General features: G+C 35.9%; 1 protein-coding gene across 4 annotated transcripts in view; it reads right to left on the reverse strand.

The window, feature by feature from the left end:
* DPYD (dihydropyrimidine dehydrogenase) overlaps positions 1-23,258 on the reverse strand; it is a 367,570-nt gene that overhangs the window by 240,372 nt on the left and 103,940 nt on the right. For all 4 annotated transcript variants that reach the window (XR_012624149.1, XM_074832563.1, XM_074832565.1 and 1 more), the window contains 3 exons: positions 13,976-14,137; positions 4,691-4,887; positions 581-662 (listed from right to left, as the gene is read on the reverse strand). Coding sequence is in view for 3 of the 4 variants with exons in the window: in XM_074832563.1 (XP_074688664.1) it covers positions 581-662; positions 4,691-4,887; positions 13,976-14,137 (441 nt within the window). In the remaining variant the exon portion in view is untranslated. The remainder of the gene's footprint in view (positions 1-580; positions 663-4,690; positions 4,888-13,975; positions 14,138-23,258) is intronic.

Genomic DNA, 23,258 nt, shown 5'->3' on the forward strand with positions numbered 1-23,258 from the left:
GCAATGTTTCTATTATCTATAAACAACACACATTTGTTTAATGGAATAATGCATAACTACTACTTTCCAAGAAGTTGAATGACTGTTACTGTTTATAATAGATGATCATATTAATACTTTGTTTAATTTGATTCATTTTATTATGAAATTAAATTGGATGCAGGACTGTATGATAAACCATTAAGAAAAAACTCAGGGAGAGGGAATGAAAGGAAAAGTATCAAATATGAATGTTTTAAATAGTGCCAAACTTGCATGAAAAAAACTCGATTAAAAAAATCAAATCATTCCAATAGCTACATTGAACCCCTAAAGCAATTTAGGAATTTGTTTCTTACAGACAATTAATCACATGCAGGCATGCCAGATGAGAACTATTGATTGCCCTTTTCCAAACTAGTGGCATTCAGACAGAAGACAGACAAATGCCCTGAGCAAGAGGAAGCATCTTCCTGCCTCTGTCTAGAGTAGCTTTTAATCGTTCTTTACTAATGTGCATGACATTTTGCTGTTAATCTTTGGCAGAGTTCTTGTTCTTTTTTCTTTGAGCTATACATAGACAGGATATATTTTTCATTACCTTCACTCCAAGATCCTTCATAAGCTCAGCTTCAAAATTCACTACATCATACGGCAATCGGAACTGAGGGATTTCAGACATACTGAAATTAAAAAAAAAAAAATGCTTGTAAAATACTTCCAGCCATTAGGAAGAAAATATTTTTTTATTTGTCAAAAATTCAATACTTACAACAGACTTTAGTTAATTTTGACATATGTGAATGGAAATATGCTGAAGCTTGACCATTGGCTTTTTTAAATTGTTAGAATAACAAAACAGCATTATTCATCCAATGCTAAAAATATAGGCCAGGAAGGCAGTACCTTGAGGCCAGTCCTTCCCACACTTGTAGGTAACCATTTAACATATGTGAAGCTTGGGTCCAAAAGAGCTTCAGCTCCATTCCTTTTTGTTCACCAGCATATATAACACTGAAAAAGCTTAAGACATCCAATGAAGAAAACATCTCATGGCTATTAAAAGTAAAGTGATCTTCTAGCAATCATTCATTAAGCTATCCAATAAGAAACAATGAAATTTCCCATATTTTTTTTTAAAAAAGTGTTGCATATGCTATTTTGAGCAATGGTATTTAAAACTGTACCCTCCTCCATTTCTACTTCACAAATTTTTGGTGATCTTTCATGATGGACAAAGTCAATAATTTTCTATAAGCTCTTGGTGTCAAGTCTGCTTTTTGACTTAATGTCTATTAGCTGGCATTTTTTCCTCCTGGGGAAGATTGGGAATGACATCTTCAAGTTCCCAGAATCACAGATCTCCTGTATGGGAAAACTGCAGTGCCAGCATAGACTCTCCGTTTGTATCTACTGGTACCATTTCATTGGTATCTCCAATGAAATGACATCTACTTAATGCCAGTTTAAAATCTCTGCCGTAAAACACATTACAGGTAAACACAGTGAAGTTCTATTTTAGATACTTTTGTTCAAAGAAGATGGAAAAACCAAATATGCAGAAAAGTGAAAGTCTCTCCCCAGATATTTCTAAGCTTCAAACAGACTAATCTGTTTTCAAATTAATGGATCTATAATTTCCATAACAAAGCACTGGCACAAGAGATTCACTGTGGCTTTATTTTACATATTGTTAGTGACCACATCATCTTTAACATCTAACTTTGACAGGCAAGAAGGATTTTATTTATTTTAAGTTGCATCAAATTTAATTATATTGATAAGAAACTGGTGTTACTCCTTATCATTTCTGATGCTGCCCTTTTTCCACCTTTCCTGACCAGTGTGCAATGAAAAGTGTTCTAAATATCAGATGTAATGAACGTGTCATGACAATACAACTTTCATAGGTCATGCTAAGTAAAAAGGTGTCTGAGGCAGAAACTAATGTATCAATATGATTCTGCAACAGAGATTCAATAAAGAAATCTAATAAAAAGGGAAAGTTCTATTTTCCAAGCCACCTATATATTTGTTGAAGGCCTGTCATTTCCATGACATGCTGCCAGAACAGCACTCGCTGTGTTATGTCCCTGTCAGAATTTATAAACAATTTTTTGCTCTTATTAAACATTTACTTACAGTTTTGTGCTGTGGAGTATACCCACATATATGTACATATATGTTCATATGCAAATACACACAGTTCTGTGGGGACACATGCATGCCCATTTACCATGAAAATAAGCATTTTAGGAAAGTCAACTGATACATCAAAAATTCTGATACAATTTATTTCAGCAGCAGAAGATAATCTCTGACTCTGCAATGGAAAGACAGACGGAAAAAGGAAATGGGGCAGAGGTGCATGAGGGATGCAGTGGATGGGAACAGTGTCCCACAAATTCACCTCTTCCTCAAATCTGATCCAAGTTATAGGTGCTTGGACAGTTGCTTGGTGTTTCCCAGTGATCCCAAATTACTTTTGCTCAAGGGACACCCCTTTGCCCTAGTGAGAGAAATATTTTGGTATGTTGTAAACCAGTGGCATAGCTAGGAGCATGAGCAGTGAAGCTTGTTCATGGTCTCTAAGCAAGAGCGTGATCTGCTCATGCCTACTCTACTGTAAAGCATAAATTTTACACAACTGGTGAAGTGTAGGAAAACCTACCCGTGAATATGAAGAATTCAGACATGTTCAGACAACCACAGACTTATGCTATCCTTAAATATCACACCACAGGAACTGCAATCACTAGATACCTTTCTATTGTCACAATATTATTAAATTTAGCCATGAAGTAACACATATGTGAAGGAACATTCTAGTTAAAAACACTTAAAAAAAGGCAGAGCAAACGAGAAAAAGAGCACAAGCACTGTCCTTCCAAACGGCTGATTCCAAATACAAAATTAATGTGGTCTTGTTAGCCATTTGCAATAGTTTATGAAGCCTTGAAAACACACCCATCAATAACCTAAACCTGTTAAAAGATGTACTGCAAAGACTTACAAATGCAATAATAGATGATTGCTGCCACAGGCCAGCCTCCCTTCTGTTCCAAGATTAAAATAAGGACAAAAGGAATTGATGCCCTTAAAGCAGATGTGAAATTTTCTACAATGAATGGAAGCAAAATTTGACCTTGATTGCTATGTGTTCTTTAAGACTCAAAAGAAAGAAATACATTTTAAAATGCACTGCATGACTCTTAAGGATACTGGCAGAACAGGCAAAACTTAGTGTAAGGCTTTTGCAGTAGAACAAACAACAGACTAAGCTTTATTTTAAATTCAGCTTAAAACATGAAGAACAGATGCAACTTAAGATCACATTGCCTCAAATATGCAAGCACACAGTAAGCAACTGCAGCATTGTACTGTAAGCACTGTAAGCAACTGCAGAAAGTACTGTATTATATTGCTGAGTTCAACCTGAGTCTAACCTTTCATCAAGTAAAGCTTCACTGTTAGAAACATCTCATTATTTCTTACTACATTACAGCAATAAAACTGATTTTAAATCTGGTATTTATGAAAACATGCACTACTCAACAGGTGAACAGGTATTTCATGTACTAAATTTGCAACCCTCTATGGCAACCAGCTCAAGTAAAACAACTCCACAGTTAAATGCCTGTGTATTAACACCTTGATAATTAGGTAGAATACTTCTGAACATCACTGGTAAAAATGCAAATAATCAGTTCAACTTCTCCAGCATTGATTCTCTATCTTCCAGAGCACTGAATAAGTATTTGACATTATGAAATTCGGGATCGAATTCATTAATGGTGCCAAATCTATTGATTTCAGGGATGCTGCAGTGAGAAATGCGAGCATGTCACCCTTCTTTCTCTCACTGTTTCATTTAACTTTTTATTTTGTAAACACTTTAATGTGAGTACATCTTCAACATATAAAATTTAATTTTGATTTTGAACAGGTTGGTATCCACTAGTCAGTTTCTGAAATATTTTATCTTATATTCAGCAATTCCAACAAACTTACAAGATATGATCTCAGCCATTGTTACAGTATTAAAAATTCATCTTCTAGTGTAGAGGACATGACACCATGCAACTATCAGCCAAGTGTTTACCATATAACTGCAAATGTACCTTTTTTTGTGTATCTGCAGTTTGTTGAATGTTGAGAATTGTAGGGGGTTTATTACACTCTTATGGTATGGTTTACTAAAGCTGCAAGTCCAGGCACGTACATGATGGATTTATTCACTGTCACCTTTATTTGCATAAGGTAGATCATGAAAGCATTCTAAATTTAAAATTCTCCATTAAATTAGTATCTGTCTAAAGCATTTTAAACATCTACTAATTCTTTCACTATCTAGGGCTACAAGCACTTCATGTTGTTTTAAAAGTTTTGGATAAGGGAAAATGGTTCCTGACATAATTTTCTGAAGTGTTAGTTTGGTAATAACAATTGCACCCTGGAATTTTAGAGGTCATATGAAGAGACTATAGGAGATGGGCACAAGATTTTCAGTTAGAGCTTGCCTGTAACTGTACCCATTTTAACATCAATGATGAATTATTTAAATAAAAAATAAGATTTCCAGATCTGAAATTTTCTACTCTCTTCCTTTGGTAAAGGTAAAGGGATCATGTATAAACTGTGTTTGCACAATATTTTTTGCTATGCTTTTTACAATCATTGCAAACAGTGCTTTGTAGTCATTGTTTATTACCTTAAGCCACCAACGTACTCCTGCTTTTCAAATATGGTTATGTTCGAATAGCCCAATCGAGCCAAAAAGGAAGCACAACTTAAACTTGCAGGTCCTGCACCAAGAAGAGCTATCTTCGTGTGATAGGCTTCAGGCATATCTTCTAGAGGAGGTAAGGAAGGGTTTCTGATCTGAGGAATATTCATAGCTTTGAACACCTGAAAAGCAATGCATTCAACAGATTACATCCTCTACATTCCCTCCTTAAATTTTATCATGAATAACATGATGGAAGCGTCTGCTAGTACTGTGACATATCATTGATGTATTATTGCAGATCGTTTTGTAACATTATAGGGATTCCCAAATGACATGACGTGCGCATTTGTGAGGGATGTTATAATCGCAGAGTTTGATCCCTCTATGGTTCTTTTTGTCTTAAAAATGTCTGAAGTCAGATCTTTCACTACTGTAAATTTTACCAAGAATATGGAACCAGACTACCAGTAACAGAATACTAATACAAAGTCAGCCAGATGGCAGACAATCTCTGTAACACCAAAGATTTCCTTCCAAACAATGTTCAGATTATTCTCACTACTAGAAAAGCATTTCTGTGAATAACGCAAAGGATTGTAACATCAGTGAAGGGCCTTTGCTTCTGCAAGAGACATGTTGTGTGATCCTGGATAAATAATGGCTTGACTTTTTAGAGGTGGTAGGTAACCAACCTTAGGTGGTTTTGAAACTTTTTTTAGGAATTGCCCCTAGTCTTCAGTGCTGTATTTTCAAAGGTAACCCATGCTTTTGATGCCTCCCCTTAGATAATACTAACAGGACTTATTTCATGTTAGTTGCTCATCTATTTCAGATGTTCTCCACTTTTTAATTGGGTGTCCAAAAGTTGTAGGCATACCTGAAAGTTAAAACTGTACTCTCTATGCCTCAATTCTTCACCTCTAAAATGGTGATGATCTGCTCCTTTCCGTCTTGACTATTAGAAGTACTTTGGGACAGTCTCTGAAAACTATTATGTATTTGTACGGAATGCAGCACAATGGGCTCCTAACATAGTTGCGATGTCACACAGTTTATTTCTGATTTGCATTAAATCAGTTCTTTGCTCAGGCACACAGGTGAGAGGCTAAGACAGAAATATTCTATGTTCACTGAGATAGACTTCACTGTCTTATGCATTTACATGGATGGAGTCTCTATCTTGTATCACCTACAAAAGGAAAAAGAATAGACTCAGAGCCCTTGCAGGCTACTCAAAATTAGGAACATGGAAGAGCATAGTTACATCTTTGTTTTATTTTAGGTATTAGGGGGAAAAATATTTAACCCAAGTGGTATATCTTTGTAGCAGAAACACAACATTATCCCAAAAGGATATATATTGCATTCGGATTCTCAGTCATATCACAAACGCTTCAAGGCTGCACCTCAAAAACTACCAGAAGACAACACTGTTCATCTATTTCAATGCAGAACTGCGTTCCATATGTACTAACTAGTCCTCTAAAATACATACGTTGTCATTTGTCTTAATAAATACCATATTTAAGCTATTTAACAAGTTTACCAACAGTTTTTACTTTCCTTAGAACTTGAGAAACAAAGGTTTTTCAAGTTAACCTTTGGCAATTCCATTCATGAATAGAACTTTTCATTTATATTTTGAATCAATGTTAATTTTTTTCATGCGCACTTGAGCACTCATGCTAGGTAAACCAATGATTAGTTACTTCCCCCTCTAAAATTTCTGTGTCAAATTCCCCCAGTCTTTGTAAATTGACATAGCATTTTAACAAACTGCAAGAAGCAAAAGACAGATAATTGTTTTTTTTTAAAAAAAAATCATTTAAACCTGACAATTCATACAATATGGGAAGGTTTAATGTGGTTATTAATGGATTTCACAGGCTGAAAAGCTTATATTGTACTGTGAAACTAGACTGTGATAACCAAAATGCAATAGGATATTTCTAAAATGTCTGCTTTGTTACATTCACACAGAAATAGCTTGAATGATAACAAATTTCCATTAAAGTCTCATGCAGTTGTTTTAGAAGGCTACTCAGTAATACAAATTATATAACTTGCATATTTAATGTGGATATTGAACACTATGAATATATACATGCTTAATAAATTTATCACTAAATTTACTTCATTGTTAACATAATTATTTTTATATTTATTATTGAATAGTCATACCCATCAACTAAATGATACATTAAGGTGCCACACTACTGTAGTGCAGTGTTAAACTTCAGAAACCAAGCACTCATGCAGGAAATCCTAGCAGTTCAGGCTGAATGGTCAACTTTAATTCTGCCTATTTGCAAATAGGGTGAAACTGTCTTTATGCAGCACAGCCAGCTTGTGCGGCAATATCTTGCCATCTGGAATTCAGTGGCAGTTTTGCATATTAAGGCTGGCAGGGTAACTGTGTGAAAATAGCAAACTGCTTCAATGCATTTCAAAAGATTTTCACTCACCTCATGGTGAAGTTTCCCTACACTCTAATTCACCTAATTAAATATCACTGAATTCTTCGGCACAAATCCTTTGGAGTGCAGAGATGACTACCTTGCAAGCAAGTGTTCAATGCCACATTACACACAACTGTCCTCTCCAATTTTAATCTGCTCAGACTGGTCAGGATGCAAGTGAAGTTTAATACTATTGTCTTTCTCGTCCATCTTCCTCTCAGAAAGATGATTTAATTTTTGTTTGGATGGAGTTTTTCTTTTGTTTTTCAGTGCTTTTTAACCAAGACTCATTCAGGAAAATGAGAATGAATTTTAATGAATTTTAAAGCTGAATCTTTCAGTGGAAAGACTCAGCCATCATCCCTGTGTCTGCATTTCCTTCTGGCTCTCTGTCATATACGAACAAGAGAAAATAGATAGGTTACTGATAGACATTAATAACACTAGGCATTTATTCTTTAACTTTTTATCAAATACTATGCAATCATCATTACTTCACCATCTAGGGCCTATTCAAATTAAACCCACACAGATTCCATACACTTCTTATGCCTCAGATACATTAGGGTCCATAGAAAGGATATCCCAGTTTAAAAAAAAAAAAAGATTATGGAGTCTTTGTCCTCAAGTGAGATACAATTTGACCAAACTGAAACAGACAATCTATTCTGCTAAAGTTCTAACAACTGAAAAAAATTCTCTCTCAATTCAGACATTTATAACATATTACAGTTTCCCTATTACTTGTAAACTTGTAAAGGTGTAAGTACACTTGCTCAGTGTTCTCTCCAGTGTGAAATCTGGGGGTTTGTTCTCTTCTCCCTTGTAAATCAAACATCCTTTCACTGCAGTGGGGTTGGTTCTTGTTCCAAAACATTCAGTATACTCAACAAAGAGCATAATTGCAGGCACTGTATGCAAACACAAGTTTGTATTAAGGTTCCACAATATTTCTCACTTCACCAAACTACAGTGGTTTCAATTGCTAAGTATCTGATTCAAGTTTAATTTTCCTGGAAAGTTTTAGTCAACACATTTTAGCTGTTCCAAAGGCAGACAGGGAAAAGCTTATTGTTCTCCTCACATAATAAAATTCTGGTTCTTTTCTTCACTATGTGACTCTAGTATTAGCATGTTTTGATGAAAAGATGTGACATTTGGCAGAGAATGGCAGGTGAGTCAGAGAAATGCATTTTGCTAACCTGATGAAAATCATTTTATGGCATAGTAAGCATGATTTAAATGAATCTAAAACATTTAAAACCATTAGAGCAGGTTAGAACTGTTATTCAGAATCGTTATCTCAATTTTTATATAAATAAAAATAAACTGAAGTAACTCACTTCAGTCATTTTTTAGTTTTCTGATCAGAATTTTTCTAAGAGGAATAAATATACTATAATACCTTTTTCTTCACCTATTTGCAGAATTCAAATATGGTCAGACAGTTTTACTCTAATTCACCTTTATTTAAAATTATCTTTGGACTATGACAAAAAATGTATTAATTAAAAAAGTAAATAGATTGCAAGTTTAACCTCAGTGTTAGAAATGTAAAACAGCCTTTGCCTAATCCTATGAAACAAGATAGGTTGCTAAAAAGTATATTTGGTAGTCTCCAAGACATACGTAGAAGGTCACATTTCTTAAGTAAAAAGTGCATCTGTTTAATCTGTCATCTTCATCAACAGAAAAAGGCTGAAAAAACAAAAATGGGGAAATGGAAGGAGCACTGGGAAAATTTAATCTTTTAGTAACTTAAGTTTTGACCTCATAACTAAATCCTTTATATTCTTGAGGCATAATACTTGCTTCTGTGCTTAAAAGGCTATAGACAAATAAGTTTATCAAGTTTACTATTAAATATCCTTTAGTAAGATGATGAGATACCAAACAGCTACTGATGCAGACATTAGCATTTAGCTGGTATGAGCTAAACATATTAGTATATTCTGAATTGTTATCAGATTTTTCTAGTGCACAGAAAGAAAAACACAGGCAATGAAATCAGTAACATTTAGGAACTGATTGTATTAGTATAACACTTTCCCACTGGTTTCCATGGATATTTATCTGTAGGCTGGTTTACATTAATATGGGGCAGTTTAATATTTAAAGAAGAAAATAATATTCTGCACAGATTTTAATAAAAAATGAAGCAAGCTGTATGCTCAGTAATCTTCTTAAAGTTGTCAAATTACATGATCACACAATTAATTCCATTTAATCGCAGTGGATAGCACAGGATGTACAGGAAGTGGTTTTTCCACAAATGTGAGCTAGTTATGAAAACTTGTTGATCCTCCCTCCACAAGTTAACAGCTAAAGTTGTAATACTGGAAACTTTTATGAAGTGAGTGAGTGGTGACAAAACTAGGGCCTAAAGCGTCTCATTAAAGACTTTTCAAACCCATAGAACAACTATACATTAATATTATTCCAGTCCCAAGAAAACCCATGGATCTAAGACATTGCAGAGTCCATACCTCAACATTTAATGAATCCCACCACTAAAAAGGATATAGGAACACTCATGTAAATGCCTTAAAAAAACAATGTTTAATGTCTGTAAAACATGCTGTAGAGTTTACGTAACTTGCCCAAATACCAGGAAGTCTTTCAGCATTGGCCTGGCAAATCAGGAGTCTTCAGATTCATCCCCTGAACTATTGTAGAAGGCTACACCATCCCCTTCAGACAAGCCTAAAATTTTATAATCGATTCTTATATCTTTCAACATGACTTAAAAGAGAAATAACCTAAAGATGTGTTAAAGTAAAAATTAATACTGACAAATAGAGGTGTTTTTCTGTTTGTCCTGCTGTCTTAGGTCCCCAGAACAATCCTCCTTTGCTGATGCAGATGCCTATCTGTGCCGATGATGGTGAGGGACCCAGGCATCCATCTCAAGACCATCCAACTGCAGGAGCTGCAGCTCCATGAGAACCACCTTCTCCCTCCACCTATGTTAAGACTGATCAGAGCTGTCAATATGCAACTAAAAGAGGGATCCCTAAGCCCGAGGGCACAGCACACCCCTCCATGGCAATCCCTCTGGACAGCCGTTGCTTCCTTGCCCATGGTAGGATGAGGGAGAAGGGAGGCTCACCATTCAGAGGGAGACCCTCGCCAACCTCCCAGACCAGGCACTCTGCTGAGATGCCCCTAGGTTAGCAGCAGGTGAGCTCATACAAAGCATATTTAAGAAAAAAACATATCAAGTTTTCTCTTCTGATTTCTTTCTGCTGCAACAGCAGCCAGGATATATCTCCAGAGAGGAACAAATCACCAGAACTGTAGCTGGCACAAGAGTCACAGCACTAAATGATATAGAATTTAAATCTAGTATGCGATTAAAATAATACATTTTCTATTTAGCTTGTGCTGCTCCATTCAGAATGATTAACTAGAAACACAGGAGAACCTTTAGATTCAGTCATGTCTATCCAGAAATATAAGATTTTGAGGGCTTCTTACCAATACTTTAACAGACAATGTAATAGATCACGCTTCCTTTTTACTACAAGCTTACAAACTTGTACTTGAGTAACCAGTAATTTTAGTTTATTTTGTGGGACTGACAGTCATATAGCTCATGCCTGTATGCATTGTCACTACAATCTCAGCATATTTTCACTGAACTTGTGTTCCAAAACCAGAGACGCTTCCTGATTCTAAAGTACTTGGGCAAAGGAGACAGATAAAGACATTAATATAATTTTGACCTGTGCAGTAGCAGGTGTAACCTGCGCTTGACACTCATCATTTATAATAGTGAGCTTTTACTCCATGTTATTCTCTAGATGCAACAGTTACCGTGGTAACTGCATCCCAGTATACACATTCTACATCACAAATACAAACGGACATTTCCTTTTTTTCCACTTGAACCTTTAATTGTCAAAATCCACATTTTTTCAGATGGGATTACAGTTTACTTTGGGAATGAGAGAACATAGTTACAAAACTATATGGAAGGGTAGAAGGAAAATGCAGGAGGTATGAGGTGCCATTTTTTTTGTTCTACCGTATGCAAGACAAATATTTTACAATTAGGGAGTTTTATCTGCAGTATGAACAGATGATCAGTCATTGTTCAGAAGCACAAAGGGGCATACGTCATACCCATATATTTTCCATTTTAAACCCACATTCCTGCTTTACTGCAATTTTATCTTTTATCTCAGCTAGCAGTTGTGCCTTTTTATTATCGCTCACTCTCATAATGCATCAAGTGTATGATCCTCAGACTAATTCCAAGGAAAAAAAGTCTAAAACTGGCTTTATGCACAATGGAGTTTTCAGTAAATAAGCCCCTGTGGGACAAACTATTACACAGTGCATGAGAATTACCATGCAGCTCTCATTAAGAGTAACACATGTTGCACACATAAATTACACAATTTGCTAAGTTACTTGTATAGGTAAGGCTGTGAACACATTTTGCTTGCAGTATCTGGGCCAATTTTTGTACGAGCAGTAGTACCTTAAGATTTTCTTCAATATTTTAATCTGTATTTTTATAATGACTGTTACCTGGAAGCAATCATACCATTATAGCTTTTCAACTTTCACAGTAAAATTTAACTGAATGAAAGCTAAAAGAAGTATTAATTACAAAAGTGACTGCCTATTATTACTAATTATGAGTGCTACAATACATACAAATTCTTTGTTAAACAGCAGTAAATCTAAAGGTTATTAACAACTAATTTTAACATTTTAGGATACTGTGAAAATATTAAGGATAATAAAATTTATTGAAATGTCATTTTTGTTGAGTGCTAATTAGAACTGTATAACAATTTTATTTTGTTAGAACTCTTGACACTAACATCACTTTACACAAACTTGAAACATTAGGAGCAAAGCCATTCAGAGCTATTCATCCTCTCTGCAGTTTTCATATCAATCATTGTGCTAGCACTGAGCTTTTTTAATAGATTTCTAAAGATTTTTGAAGAAAAATGGCAGATATTTAGCATTATCTATCAAGCCATAATTCCTCTCTATTAATCATAGCATTAGGGCTAAAAGGAGACACAAATCAAGTTTTAACAGATATTACTTGCATTTGGTTCCTAAACAGTAATATTGCACCATTGTATTTATCATCTACTTTGACAACTGTTTAATCTTTTTTTTTCTTTTTTTTTTAGTGTTTGGTTTGATTTATTTTCTTTAAAAAAAAAAAAAAGCCTTCTGCTTTGCAACAGATACTAAGTTTTTACACATAAGCAATAAAGGCCATTAGAAGAAAAGCTAATAAAATTGCCTCTTGACTGATAAAACCCAACTATTGAATATACACAGAGAACAAATACAGTTTGGTGTCTCTAGCCTCATCCTGTAAATGAGAACTTTGGTCCAAACCGTACCGATTCCTGTGCTTGAACTTTGGTCCAAACTGTAGTGATTCTTATGCTTGTATGTTCAAATTTCAAGAAAATTGAAGTGGATAGCTACTTAAATGATAGAGGGGAGAGAAGGTTCAGCAATAGCTATTAGAGAAGTTTAGCAGGTGCTCCAGTAGCTTTACAAGTATCATGGAGAGAAGAAAGGAGGGATACAAACAGATAAAAGGAGAAGAACTGCAGCAGGTAGCAACATTTACTTATCTAATCATGACCCACAGCCATTGTGAAGGGGGTGTGAAGTCTATGAATGACAGCAGAGAAAAAAATTGGCCTTACAGACATATCATCTGTTACTTCCAGATTGATTCGCATTTCTATTTTGGTCTGTCCTACAAAGTTTTTTTTCTCAGGCTTTGTAAAGGTGACTAGAATTTCATCATATGTTTGTAAATATGATCAGCCAAATGGCTCAAGATACAGAAGAGGGACATGCTCATTAGTTAAGGACTGTATAGAAATGTGCAATCTTAACACATGCATATGCCTTTTTTTTATACAGCCACAACTTCCCCACTTTTACAGATACCAAAATCACAATTTTTAGCCAAAGATACTTCAGACAGATCAGATGAGGTGCCAACTGAGACCATGAGTTGGCTACAAATTCTCCATGCCCTCAAAGGAAGTTAACAAATGAGCAGTAGCCTCCATCTTTCTTCAGATGGAAGTTGAAGCATTGAAACTATGCAGTCACAAATAATACACATGCACCTCATCAGAAACCCTTGAGAAAACTTCCTAACATCAAGCAGCAACAACCTTTGCTTCAGTAGCCAAAACATACACATATCTTTATGAATTAATAAATTTACGCATACATACATGTGTGTGCATCTATATCTAGATAGATGCACACAGACATATATTTCAGGTCAACCTGAAACTACTTACATACTTAGTTTTGGCAAAATAGGACAGTAAAAAGTCTAAATCATCTGAAACTTTTCCTTTGTTCCAAAGCCAGTACAAATACACACCAATTCTGCTATAGGATCTACCCTATGCCCAGAGCAGTTCTACATCTCCTTAACATGCAGTTACAGATGCAGGTGCACTTGATCTTTTTTCCTATGCAGTCTACTTCTGCAGCATCCACATTTTCATCTGGTTTAGATAAATCTTTCATTACAAATTGTCTCAACTACTAGTGTTTCTAAAGAGTCATCTTGTTCACAAATAATGTTCCTTATGTTCCTATAAAGTATTGCATTATGAAAGCATTTCTAAGTTTCTGAATGTGCTGTAAGAAAAAAAATAATTATTCTAACTTCCTATGCCTTTATTTTATTAGTACCAACTTTTTTTTAAACAAATCATTAACAAAGGCAACAATTTAGACAATACTCATTGGTACATACAAAGAATTTAAGACATTTGCAAGTCCTACCTACCTCAGTAGCAAACTGCTGCAATCCACCAATATTAATTGGTCCCTCCTCAGTGGCATACAAATTGCAGCCACCAACACAGAGATCTGATGTTGGACACACCATTCCGCATGTCAGACCAAGTGGATTGTCAGAAAGAATCATTTTGGCAGCTCCATAGTAGTTCTGAAAGGGGAAAAAAAAAAAAAAAAAAAAAAAAAAAAGAAAAAAAAAGAGAGAGAGAGATACAGTCATATAGCAAGGAAGCAAAAATTCAAGAGAAAATACAAAATACTTTAACTGGCTAGTGGAATAATATATAAATATAAATATATTAAGTAATACTGACATTATTTAAATGTACCAACACATTATACAGCCTTATGTCAAAGACACTGGAAAGAAAGTCAGCAATATTCTTGATTATGCAAAGATAAAACTTTTCTTTTTAGCTTGCAAAACAGTCAAAAGCATCTTCAGTCTGAGGTGGTTGTAGGATTTTTAGTGGCTTAACAAATCTACATTCGAAAACTACTGTGCCTGCATTATGTACTTGTAAATACTTTCTCCATTTCTAGGTCAATTGGGCAGTAGCTGAACTGTAACCCTTGGAGGTCTGACCAGAAAGTGCCAGTTAAATTATCAGTTCTTTACGATACAGGGAATGAAAAGCTTATTTTACACATCTGTGCACACCATCGCTGCGGATATGCCTGTCCTTCACACCAGATCAGTGGTGCCAATTGTCCCAGACCCATGATGAGAACAGAAGGTTTCCTATGTAGCTATCTGTAGATATTGCACTACCGAATTCTTTTTTGAACTCTTTTTCCTCAACCACATAATGATCAGGGAAAACACTTACTTTCCTGTTTCCCTAAATAGCAAGCCAGGGAACTGATTAAAGAAGTTATGTACAATTCACAACTTCACAGATTCTTCTCTTAAGAGGGATCATCAGGGAAAATGCCAGGAGTGAACTGTAGTCTCATTTAGAGGGGGAGAACTACTGATGGCAGTTCTACATTTACATTAATGATGTAATTAAAGTAAACCATTTACATCCTATCTTTTCTTCTGTATAGTCAATACTTAATTGTAGACTCTACTTCTTTCTTCATTTCACCACTCCTTCCACTGACTCTAAAATCCCCAATAAGGAAAGTCCACAAAGATGGGTTAATGCTAGAGTTTCCTTTAAGGGCCAGAAGACAATACAGTACCCCTTAGAATTAGCACACAGCTAAGGTTCCACAAGAGTTTCTTCAGTGAGAAATTAATGCTGGGATCTCATTCCAGCTTTCTCCAAACTAGCAATAACTGAGAGATTAAAAAACAGTATGTCTCCTTCCTCTTCCACCACCTCTTCCATATTCCAATCTTCAATAATCACAGTTTTTTATAATAAATATCTTTACCTCTCTGTCCTAGGACAGCTGACTCAGAACAGCCAGAAGATTCAGCGTTCAAACAACGTGAAGTACGTGGTCACAGCAGACCCTATGCAACGCCTGTGAACTACTGCCTGTCAAGTAGGCTAATGTACACAGATGTGTTTATTCAAAGTGAACACTACTGTGGTGACTGGTAAGGCACTTTATCATCCCCAATTTTCATTTATTCCAACGTAAAGGAGTAGTAGTTAAACAGAAATTGTACGTATTGGCAAATATTTTTGCTCTTCCAGATGAATGATATTGTTTTGATATGCCAGAGGTTGTTACAACCACTAAAAACAGCCAGTAAAGACACTGTAAGCTCAATTCAGCAGCAAAACACAGAAGTCTAGTTATACCAGAGATGTGCCTGACACATAACCATGCAGAGAGTCAATGCAGGAGACCCATGTCTTTCTGAAGCAGCACTCAGAGACCAGCCTAGATACCTTACAGCATCTTAAGTGGCATGAGATGTCTGTTCCCCAGGCAATTACATCTAACCGTTCCTTTTTTCCACTCTAACAGAATAATTACAAACTAGTAGTGGGGATTTTTCTCACTAACTCAAAGACAAAATGGTTTTCAAAGAATTTTTGTTCAGTTTGATATTTCACTATATATGAGAGTCATAGTTTCCCTTCCTGTGTTGTCCAGGATTGTTATTTTTATTATCTTCAACTCTGGTTCAATGGGAACCATTACAACAATGTGCATTTTCATTTAAGTAACGTCATTAAGAATCTTCTACATTTTTAGGCTTTGTAATTAAAATCAATATACAAAGCTAGTTATCATGGCTTGAATGCAAAGCTGTTAAATACTCCTTTTTAAAATTAATTTTATTACATATCTGTAAAGCATATTCTCACACTTGAGCTGTGCCTCTACAGGCAGTGTCAACACAGCTGGCACATTTTATTTGTTTTGCAAGCTCAAACCAAACTTTGAGCACAGCTATGCTACAGAAAGACAGGTTATGTTAAGATAGCAAGTGACTTTAGAGAGATGGGACCAGGTTCATTGTGGGTGTAGGACTGAGATCATGGCTTATTGAGGGGATACCTAGGGAAACCTGTCTCAGAACATCATGTCAGATTTTGATAAGAGGGAGGCTGGGACTGAAGTCCTAATGGGGTTAAGGCCAACCACTGCTGAACTCTTAATTTGGGGGAAACATGATCTGGGAAGTTTTCTGATGTTGCTGTCATGATCATAAGTTGCTGCTGAGAAAAAGAGGAACCGTGTCCTCCTTCAAATGAGAGTACCAAAAGATACAGAGTACATATTACCATGCTAAATATTAAGACATTAGATAGGCTGTTATCAAGGGGTATATATCTTCTTGTCTTAACACCCGAAATAAGTTTTAATGATAAATTAAAAGACAGTCACACCTGAAGTCCAAATTGTTCCACTTATCTTTGGGAGCAGCAGGACAATGCTTCACTAGTGTGCTCCAACTTTGCTAAAGTGGACACCTCTAAAGATGAAAGGGAAGTACAGGTTCAGTGCTGACTTGGTTTCTCTGTCTGCCAACAAAAAGTCACCCTGTGTCATTTTACCATTGGTAAACTTATAACATACTTGCAGAAGAGTTGCAGTTCCCTAATTCTCCTCTTCCACCTTTCAGAACACCAGCGTAACCACTGTTCCTATTACCACTGATACTGTCCACTAACAGTGAAAGGATACAGCCACGTAATGCTACCATGACTGTGCAGTGGCTCGAAAGCAAGCGCATTTGCAACCTTCCTGATACCCAGGGCACAACTGAGCATGGAGGCTGAGTTGTGGGCTGGACTTCAGGAGTCCAGCTCTGAGCTGCTTCATCTCTTTGTCCTTCCATTCTATTTAACCACATATCCTGCCTTTACCATGTTGATTTATTATCTAACATATCAAACATGATTAGAAAAATGTTTTCTAATACTTGACAAAAACTGGCAGGGAAATACAGTATAGTCTAGTAAGTTACACTAAGTGGCGTTATACAAACTGTGTTACAAAACTGCAAACCACTGTGCTACTACTGTAATAAATGAGAGTTTGTAGTGTACGTACAGTAGTATATGTGTATCTTAAATGTTTAGCTACATGAACACTTTGTGCTTACATAACTTTTTCTTTAAGCTGAAAACATGTATTAATGACCATTATATTTAACAGTGACATTAAAGATAGAGTATTCATAGAATATTCACATTTTATAAAAAATTATTGATCACTTTTATTTCACAGAACCAGGGTGTAGTAAGCTGCACACAAAATAGACATGAGATGCAGACCTGGCAAGCTGGTAACTACACACCACATGTTGTACATGAGAAAGGATCAGAATTAAAGGGAAGCTGTCTTCATTAAAATGATAAAGTTACTCCAGGACATGGAATGATGCAAGCCGCCTTAACAGTTTGGAGTAATTTTTTTGGATGTTGAAATAATAAGATGACTCAGTTGGCTAGTTTCTTACAGACGTCACAGAGGAAGCAAGTCTAAAACTAGAATATTTCTGAATTTTTTAATGAGATAAATGCCTGTGCCTTTGTTCACAGAATCTTTTTTCCTGTGCACTTCCATAGAAATAAATTAGTCTAACTAGATAGGATGTTTTGCGGTTTCCTACATCAAAATGTCAATAAATACTACATTGCTAACACAGGGAACAAAAACAAGCCTTAAACAGACATCAATAATCAGTGGAAACCAGGCAGAGGAGGATCTCCACATGTATCATTTGGAAGCATTATATAATTTGCATGCAAATGAGACTGTTTTTTACTTGAAAAAAACCTATTAAAACACATAGGATCAATACTGAGAGACCAGAAGAAATTGCATTTACTATCAGGAAATGCTTATAGCATCTTTTCTTTCAATTCAATTCAAGAGCTTTTTATATAAATTCATTATGCATCAGGGTGTTTTGATATTACAGTTTTCTCAAAAACAATGAAGAATATGCATTATTATGCTTTGCGTAATAAAAACAAAAACACTGACTTCATCAGGATTTTGGGACAGAGTGAATACTTTAAAAGAAAAGTAGAAAAAAATGGTAATTTCCTTTTCATCTGGGTTTAGTTTAAAAGAAGGGAGACACAGCAAAAAATATGGGAAAATATCACCACTTCCTATGTTCTGCAATGGCTTTAAAATTTACTCAAGATGTATGGGATTAAAATATTTTCACATACACATACACTATTTAAAGTACATTGTTATATAAGTAGCATTTTTCACATTGACACACACCAGTTCAAATATAACAAGAAACACCCCCAGTCTGTCAGCCCCCCCAAATATCTTCCAAAGAAGAATGAACAAAACATAACAGTAACTTATCAAATCATACATATTCTATATTATAATGCTGATGATTTTTAATCAATCCAGAAATCTTTCACATCATTTGACTTGTGTCATCATAACAGGACTGTAATTTCACACAGTGTCACTATCTTTTTATGAAAAAGAACGGAAGAAATATCTTGTACTGTCATTTTGTCCTTTGTAGTCTAGAATGTGAGAGATTCCTTAATTGACATAGTGTCATCGCAAAAGTCTATTCTACATAATTACACTATGGCAACTGAAACCAGCTGTCAGCCATTCCATTACACTAAGTACAAACAGACATCTCAAGAAAAGTCACTGTTTCAAGTGCATCAATTTAACACCATTACTACTTTTTCTTTTGAATGTTTTTTTGTATTTAGTGACCTGAAATATACAAAGATTAACAGAGAAAGCTGAATAAAACAGCACTTTCAAAAACCTGGAGCCCCAAAGTAGTACTTAAAGATTAATTGTGATGCATATCTGTATATAATTATTACCAATCATCTAGCAGCTTTCTGACTTCCACAATCCTTCATTGTATTAACAGTATCCCACTTACAATATTTTACATATGAACTGTGACTCATGATTTTCTACAGTCTTTGCAATGGCATATAGATGTCCTTTGTTAATTTACTCAGTTCCTCTGGCACAGAAAAACCATCATTCTGTTTCTCTCACCTGTCATAATCCTATGTCTCTCACCACCCTTTCTCCCTTACAATCTTTCCTTCATTTCATTTTCTCTTAATGATTCCACAGCTTTTTGTCTCTTGCCTTCCTTTGTCTACCCCTTTTCCTTCTTTCTCATTTCTAGTATATTATCACAAACATTTTTTCCTTTACTCCCTCAACCTCCCCAACTTCAGATTCACCCTTATCCCTTGGTATCCACCTCTATCTTCCAGTTTGTTCCCTCTCCCACTTCTCCCTTGGATAACTGAATTTCTCTCTTGAAAAACCCACACACATTTCCTTCAGTTTCATTTAAACCTAAACATTCCTCCGAAACTCTAAAACTTACACTTATGTTCCACAGCATTCTCTGTACTGTTCTTGGCATTCATTTCTCTCTCCCCCATTTCCCTACCAGCATACCACACAGTCCAGGGACAACCTTTTATCAAGAGGGCAGTGTGGCTTTGTTGGTGTTGGGGTTTTTTTTGGTTTTCTGGTGGTTTTCTGTTTTTTTAAAGTGCTGGCCACCAGAAAGCTTACATCCACCTACAAAATCTGTTAGAAAATGGTTGACATGTCAGCTCAGACCAGTTTATTATTAAGGGATATGGGAGAAGATGGTCAGAAGAAAACTGCTGAATCGATGTCAGGAATCACTGTAATACTGCAAGACTTGAGATACAAATGTGAGAGCTAGTAAGAGAGGGCTACAGTGACAAAGGCTGATTTTTGAGTACCGATAACACAAAGGTTACTTCTGAACCCTTAATTCTTCATTATAGACTCAGACTATAAACACTGAGTCATTCACTCCTTATGCTTGTGCCATGTAACACAACTTAATATCCCTATGCCTAAACTGCACCAATGGTTGTTTTTCAATGCAACTACTCAACCATAAAGGTGTCTGATAACAAAAAGCTCCAAGACTGTCTCACTGAACAGTACAAAGGTAGAGCATGTTGCTTTCTAACAGGCAGCTTCCTCTGGCACACACGTCTGCTTAACAGGAAGAAAGCTGGACAGGCTGCAAGTGTTCAGGCTGAGTTGCTTCTGGGAAGCTGTAGGATTTTCTGCTGATGCACAATATTTGCTTGTGAGAGCCCTAAAGGATGATGGATGCTGGAGCTCCATTTTACCAAGTCCTCCTTGTTTTGACATACCAAGACAGGGAAAGAAGGACATAAAATCCTAAAATCATTCTTGGTACTTGTTCAGTGGTAGGGAGGCAAAGCTTTCTACTGCAGCAGCTGAACACTTTTTTTTGTTAGTGTTTTCTTTTTAAAGAAAAATAACTAAAATGGCACTTGTGTATTATAAAACATAGAATATACACTTTGCAATGTGAAGGCTGTATTTAAAGAGATGAGAGCTGGAAGTCAGAATACTTGTTTGCCATCTTCTGATGTTTAGAAACAAAAGTAGTAATGTGTGCATGGTGAATTTGAAGTCTGGTCTCCAAGAGACACAATTGCGAGCGGTCTGTATGAACTGAGAAACAGACTGTGAAGACACAATAGAATAGATTGTACCTTTATAAAGTGGAGTTGTAATCCAGTTTGTATGGAAAAAGAGAATGGAAGTTGTGGCCTAAACTCTACTGAGTCACAGCAGCTAACACAATACAGCGTAAGTGACATCCTTTTTCTCAAAGAGGCTCAAGGCTCATTGAGTCTGGCAATTCAATTACCCTCTCAACCCAGAAACAACCCCTCCTCCCCTGTCCCTCTTCCACTCCTGAGCTCAGGTCTAATGGCAGAACAGCCAGAACAGCTACATTGTACATGGCCTGTAAATATCTGAAAAGCCTCAGGCTTAAGAGAACAAGAATCCCTGACCTTTTATGATTGCTATAGCAGTTTTCCAACAAAACAAACTACATACAATAGAGCTCTTAAATACCTGACAAAGTAATTCATTTTCAGTATGCTGCTGTCTAAATACTCTATATTAATAATGGATCATGTTTAAATAAATACCTGTGTGCAATACTGCTTACTGCTTACACAGGGATGAGGACATGGAATTTATTGAACTGAATCTCCTCTAAACAAGAGGAAGGGTAACATGCTGAAGGGAGTTTCTCAAGTGAGTGATGAAGAAAGATTCAGAAGCAGGACAGGGACTTCAATAAGCCTAGAAAGCATACCCCAGTTTCCTGGATTTATTGACCTCAAATACCTGAATGCTCTATGTTTCACCTATTTATTTTGTCTAGAAGCTACCAGATATATTTATCAGCTTTTGGGTTAAAAAAGCAAGTTTATTTACAAGGTGAAAAGAGCAAAAAAGATTTATCATTTTGAAAAGTATTTCCAATGACATGTAAAGTATCCTTGATCATGTGAAGCAAATACTTTTATGACAATAATGCAAAAATATTCCAGAGGCAGATTGCTGAATGATATCAAAATGATTATTTCAATAAAAGTTTAGGAAAATGCATAACAAAGCGAAAAATTACTTCCTGGTTCCATTAAAAACTTTCAAAAATGTAAGTTAGAAGTTCTAGTGTGGTTTTCAAAAGCACACTGTTCTCGTTTTCTATCTGCTCTAAAAGCATATAGTGCAGGTACTCCAACCACCATAGCAGCAGAATGAAAGAGGCGAGAGCCCACTGCAAGAGCAGCCATGGTAGTGGGCTCTCACACAGACTGTGCCAGGGTCATGATTTCAGGTGAATCATTTCAACTTTCGGTATCCCTCTCTCAACTTCCACCTTATATCTCTTGATTGCTTGGCAGAAAGCAAGGATTTTCAAAGTGCAGTAGTGTAAAAGCAGTAGTACATACCTATACCTAGAAAAAAAAAATCTTATTGATAAAGGAAACCAGAAGAATTTACTGTTACTTCTTCTGAAGAACAGAATTTGTTATAAAATAAATATTTTCTAGCAAAGGCACCAGAAACTAATTCATCAAAAGGAAAATTCAGCCTAGCAGACTGCAGCCATCAAGTCAAGGTCGGGTACCCTCTATGCACTGTTTATGTCCCTGAGAAGTTGCTTGGTACACGAATTACAGGAGGCACAGCCATTGACATGGAGGCCACAAATATGCAGGACTTCTGAGACTTGTTTCTCAGCCCATGACTTTGGCTATTTGCTAACCGTATCTGGTTGCAGGTTTTTCTCAATTCTAGTTTTTTGGGTTTGTTTGTTTGGTTCAGTTTGGTTTTCTGTTTGCTTATTTGTTTTTAAGGTCAGGATTAGAGTTGTTGCAGAGAAATGCTTCCACAACCATGCTATATTAGATTTCTTCCAATAGGTTAAGGAGAGAAAGCAAAGGATAAAACTGTATATAAACTCACACTTGGAACTGGATTTCACAGAAGCAGTGCTGATTTTAGGCATGCAATTTCCCATCCTAACATCTTGGCTAGCAAAAACACCTACCTGACTTTTTATCCTGTGTGGGAATGTTTCCCACTGTCTATGCAATTATCAGGCATCAACATGAGGTAAAAGCAGTTACCAAAATCATTGTATACCCTTTATAAAAACTAGTTTCAGAGTGGATACAGAAGATATTGATACATAGGGATAAGGTCCAAAAAGAAAGGCTGTAAGTACATTTCAGTTATCTAAGATACTTAGATTTTTCACTAAAGCACATTAATTCTCCTGAGAGAATAGCAGTATGCTGCACTTCTTTTCTAAAGCAGGATTTCCTGATAAAAGCAAGGGATCAGGTGACTTGCTTAGGGCAAAACCAGCATCTAACCTAGCATCTGCAGCTTCCAAGATAATTAAAAAGAGTTATCATCAAACAGTCCAAAGTCTATAGGGTTGATCCACCTCACTGACCATCTGACAGGTTAAATCTGGCCCTATTAAAACTTGTAGGAGTGTA

This window comes from Strix aluco, chromosome 8, assembly GCF_031877795.1.
Source record: "Strix aluco isolate bStrAlu1 chromosome 8, bStrAlu1.hap1, whole genome shotgun sequence".
NCBI classification, from domain to species: Eukaryota; Metazoa; Chordata; class Aves; order Strigiformes; family Strigidae; genus Strix; species Strix aluco.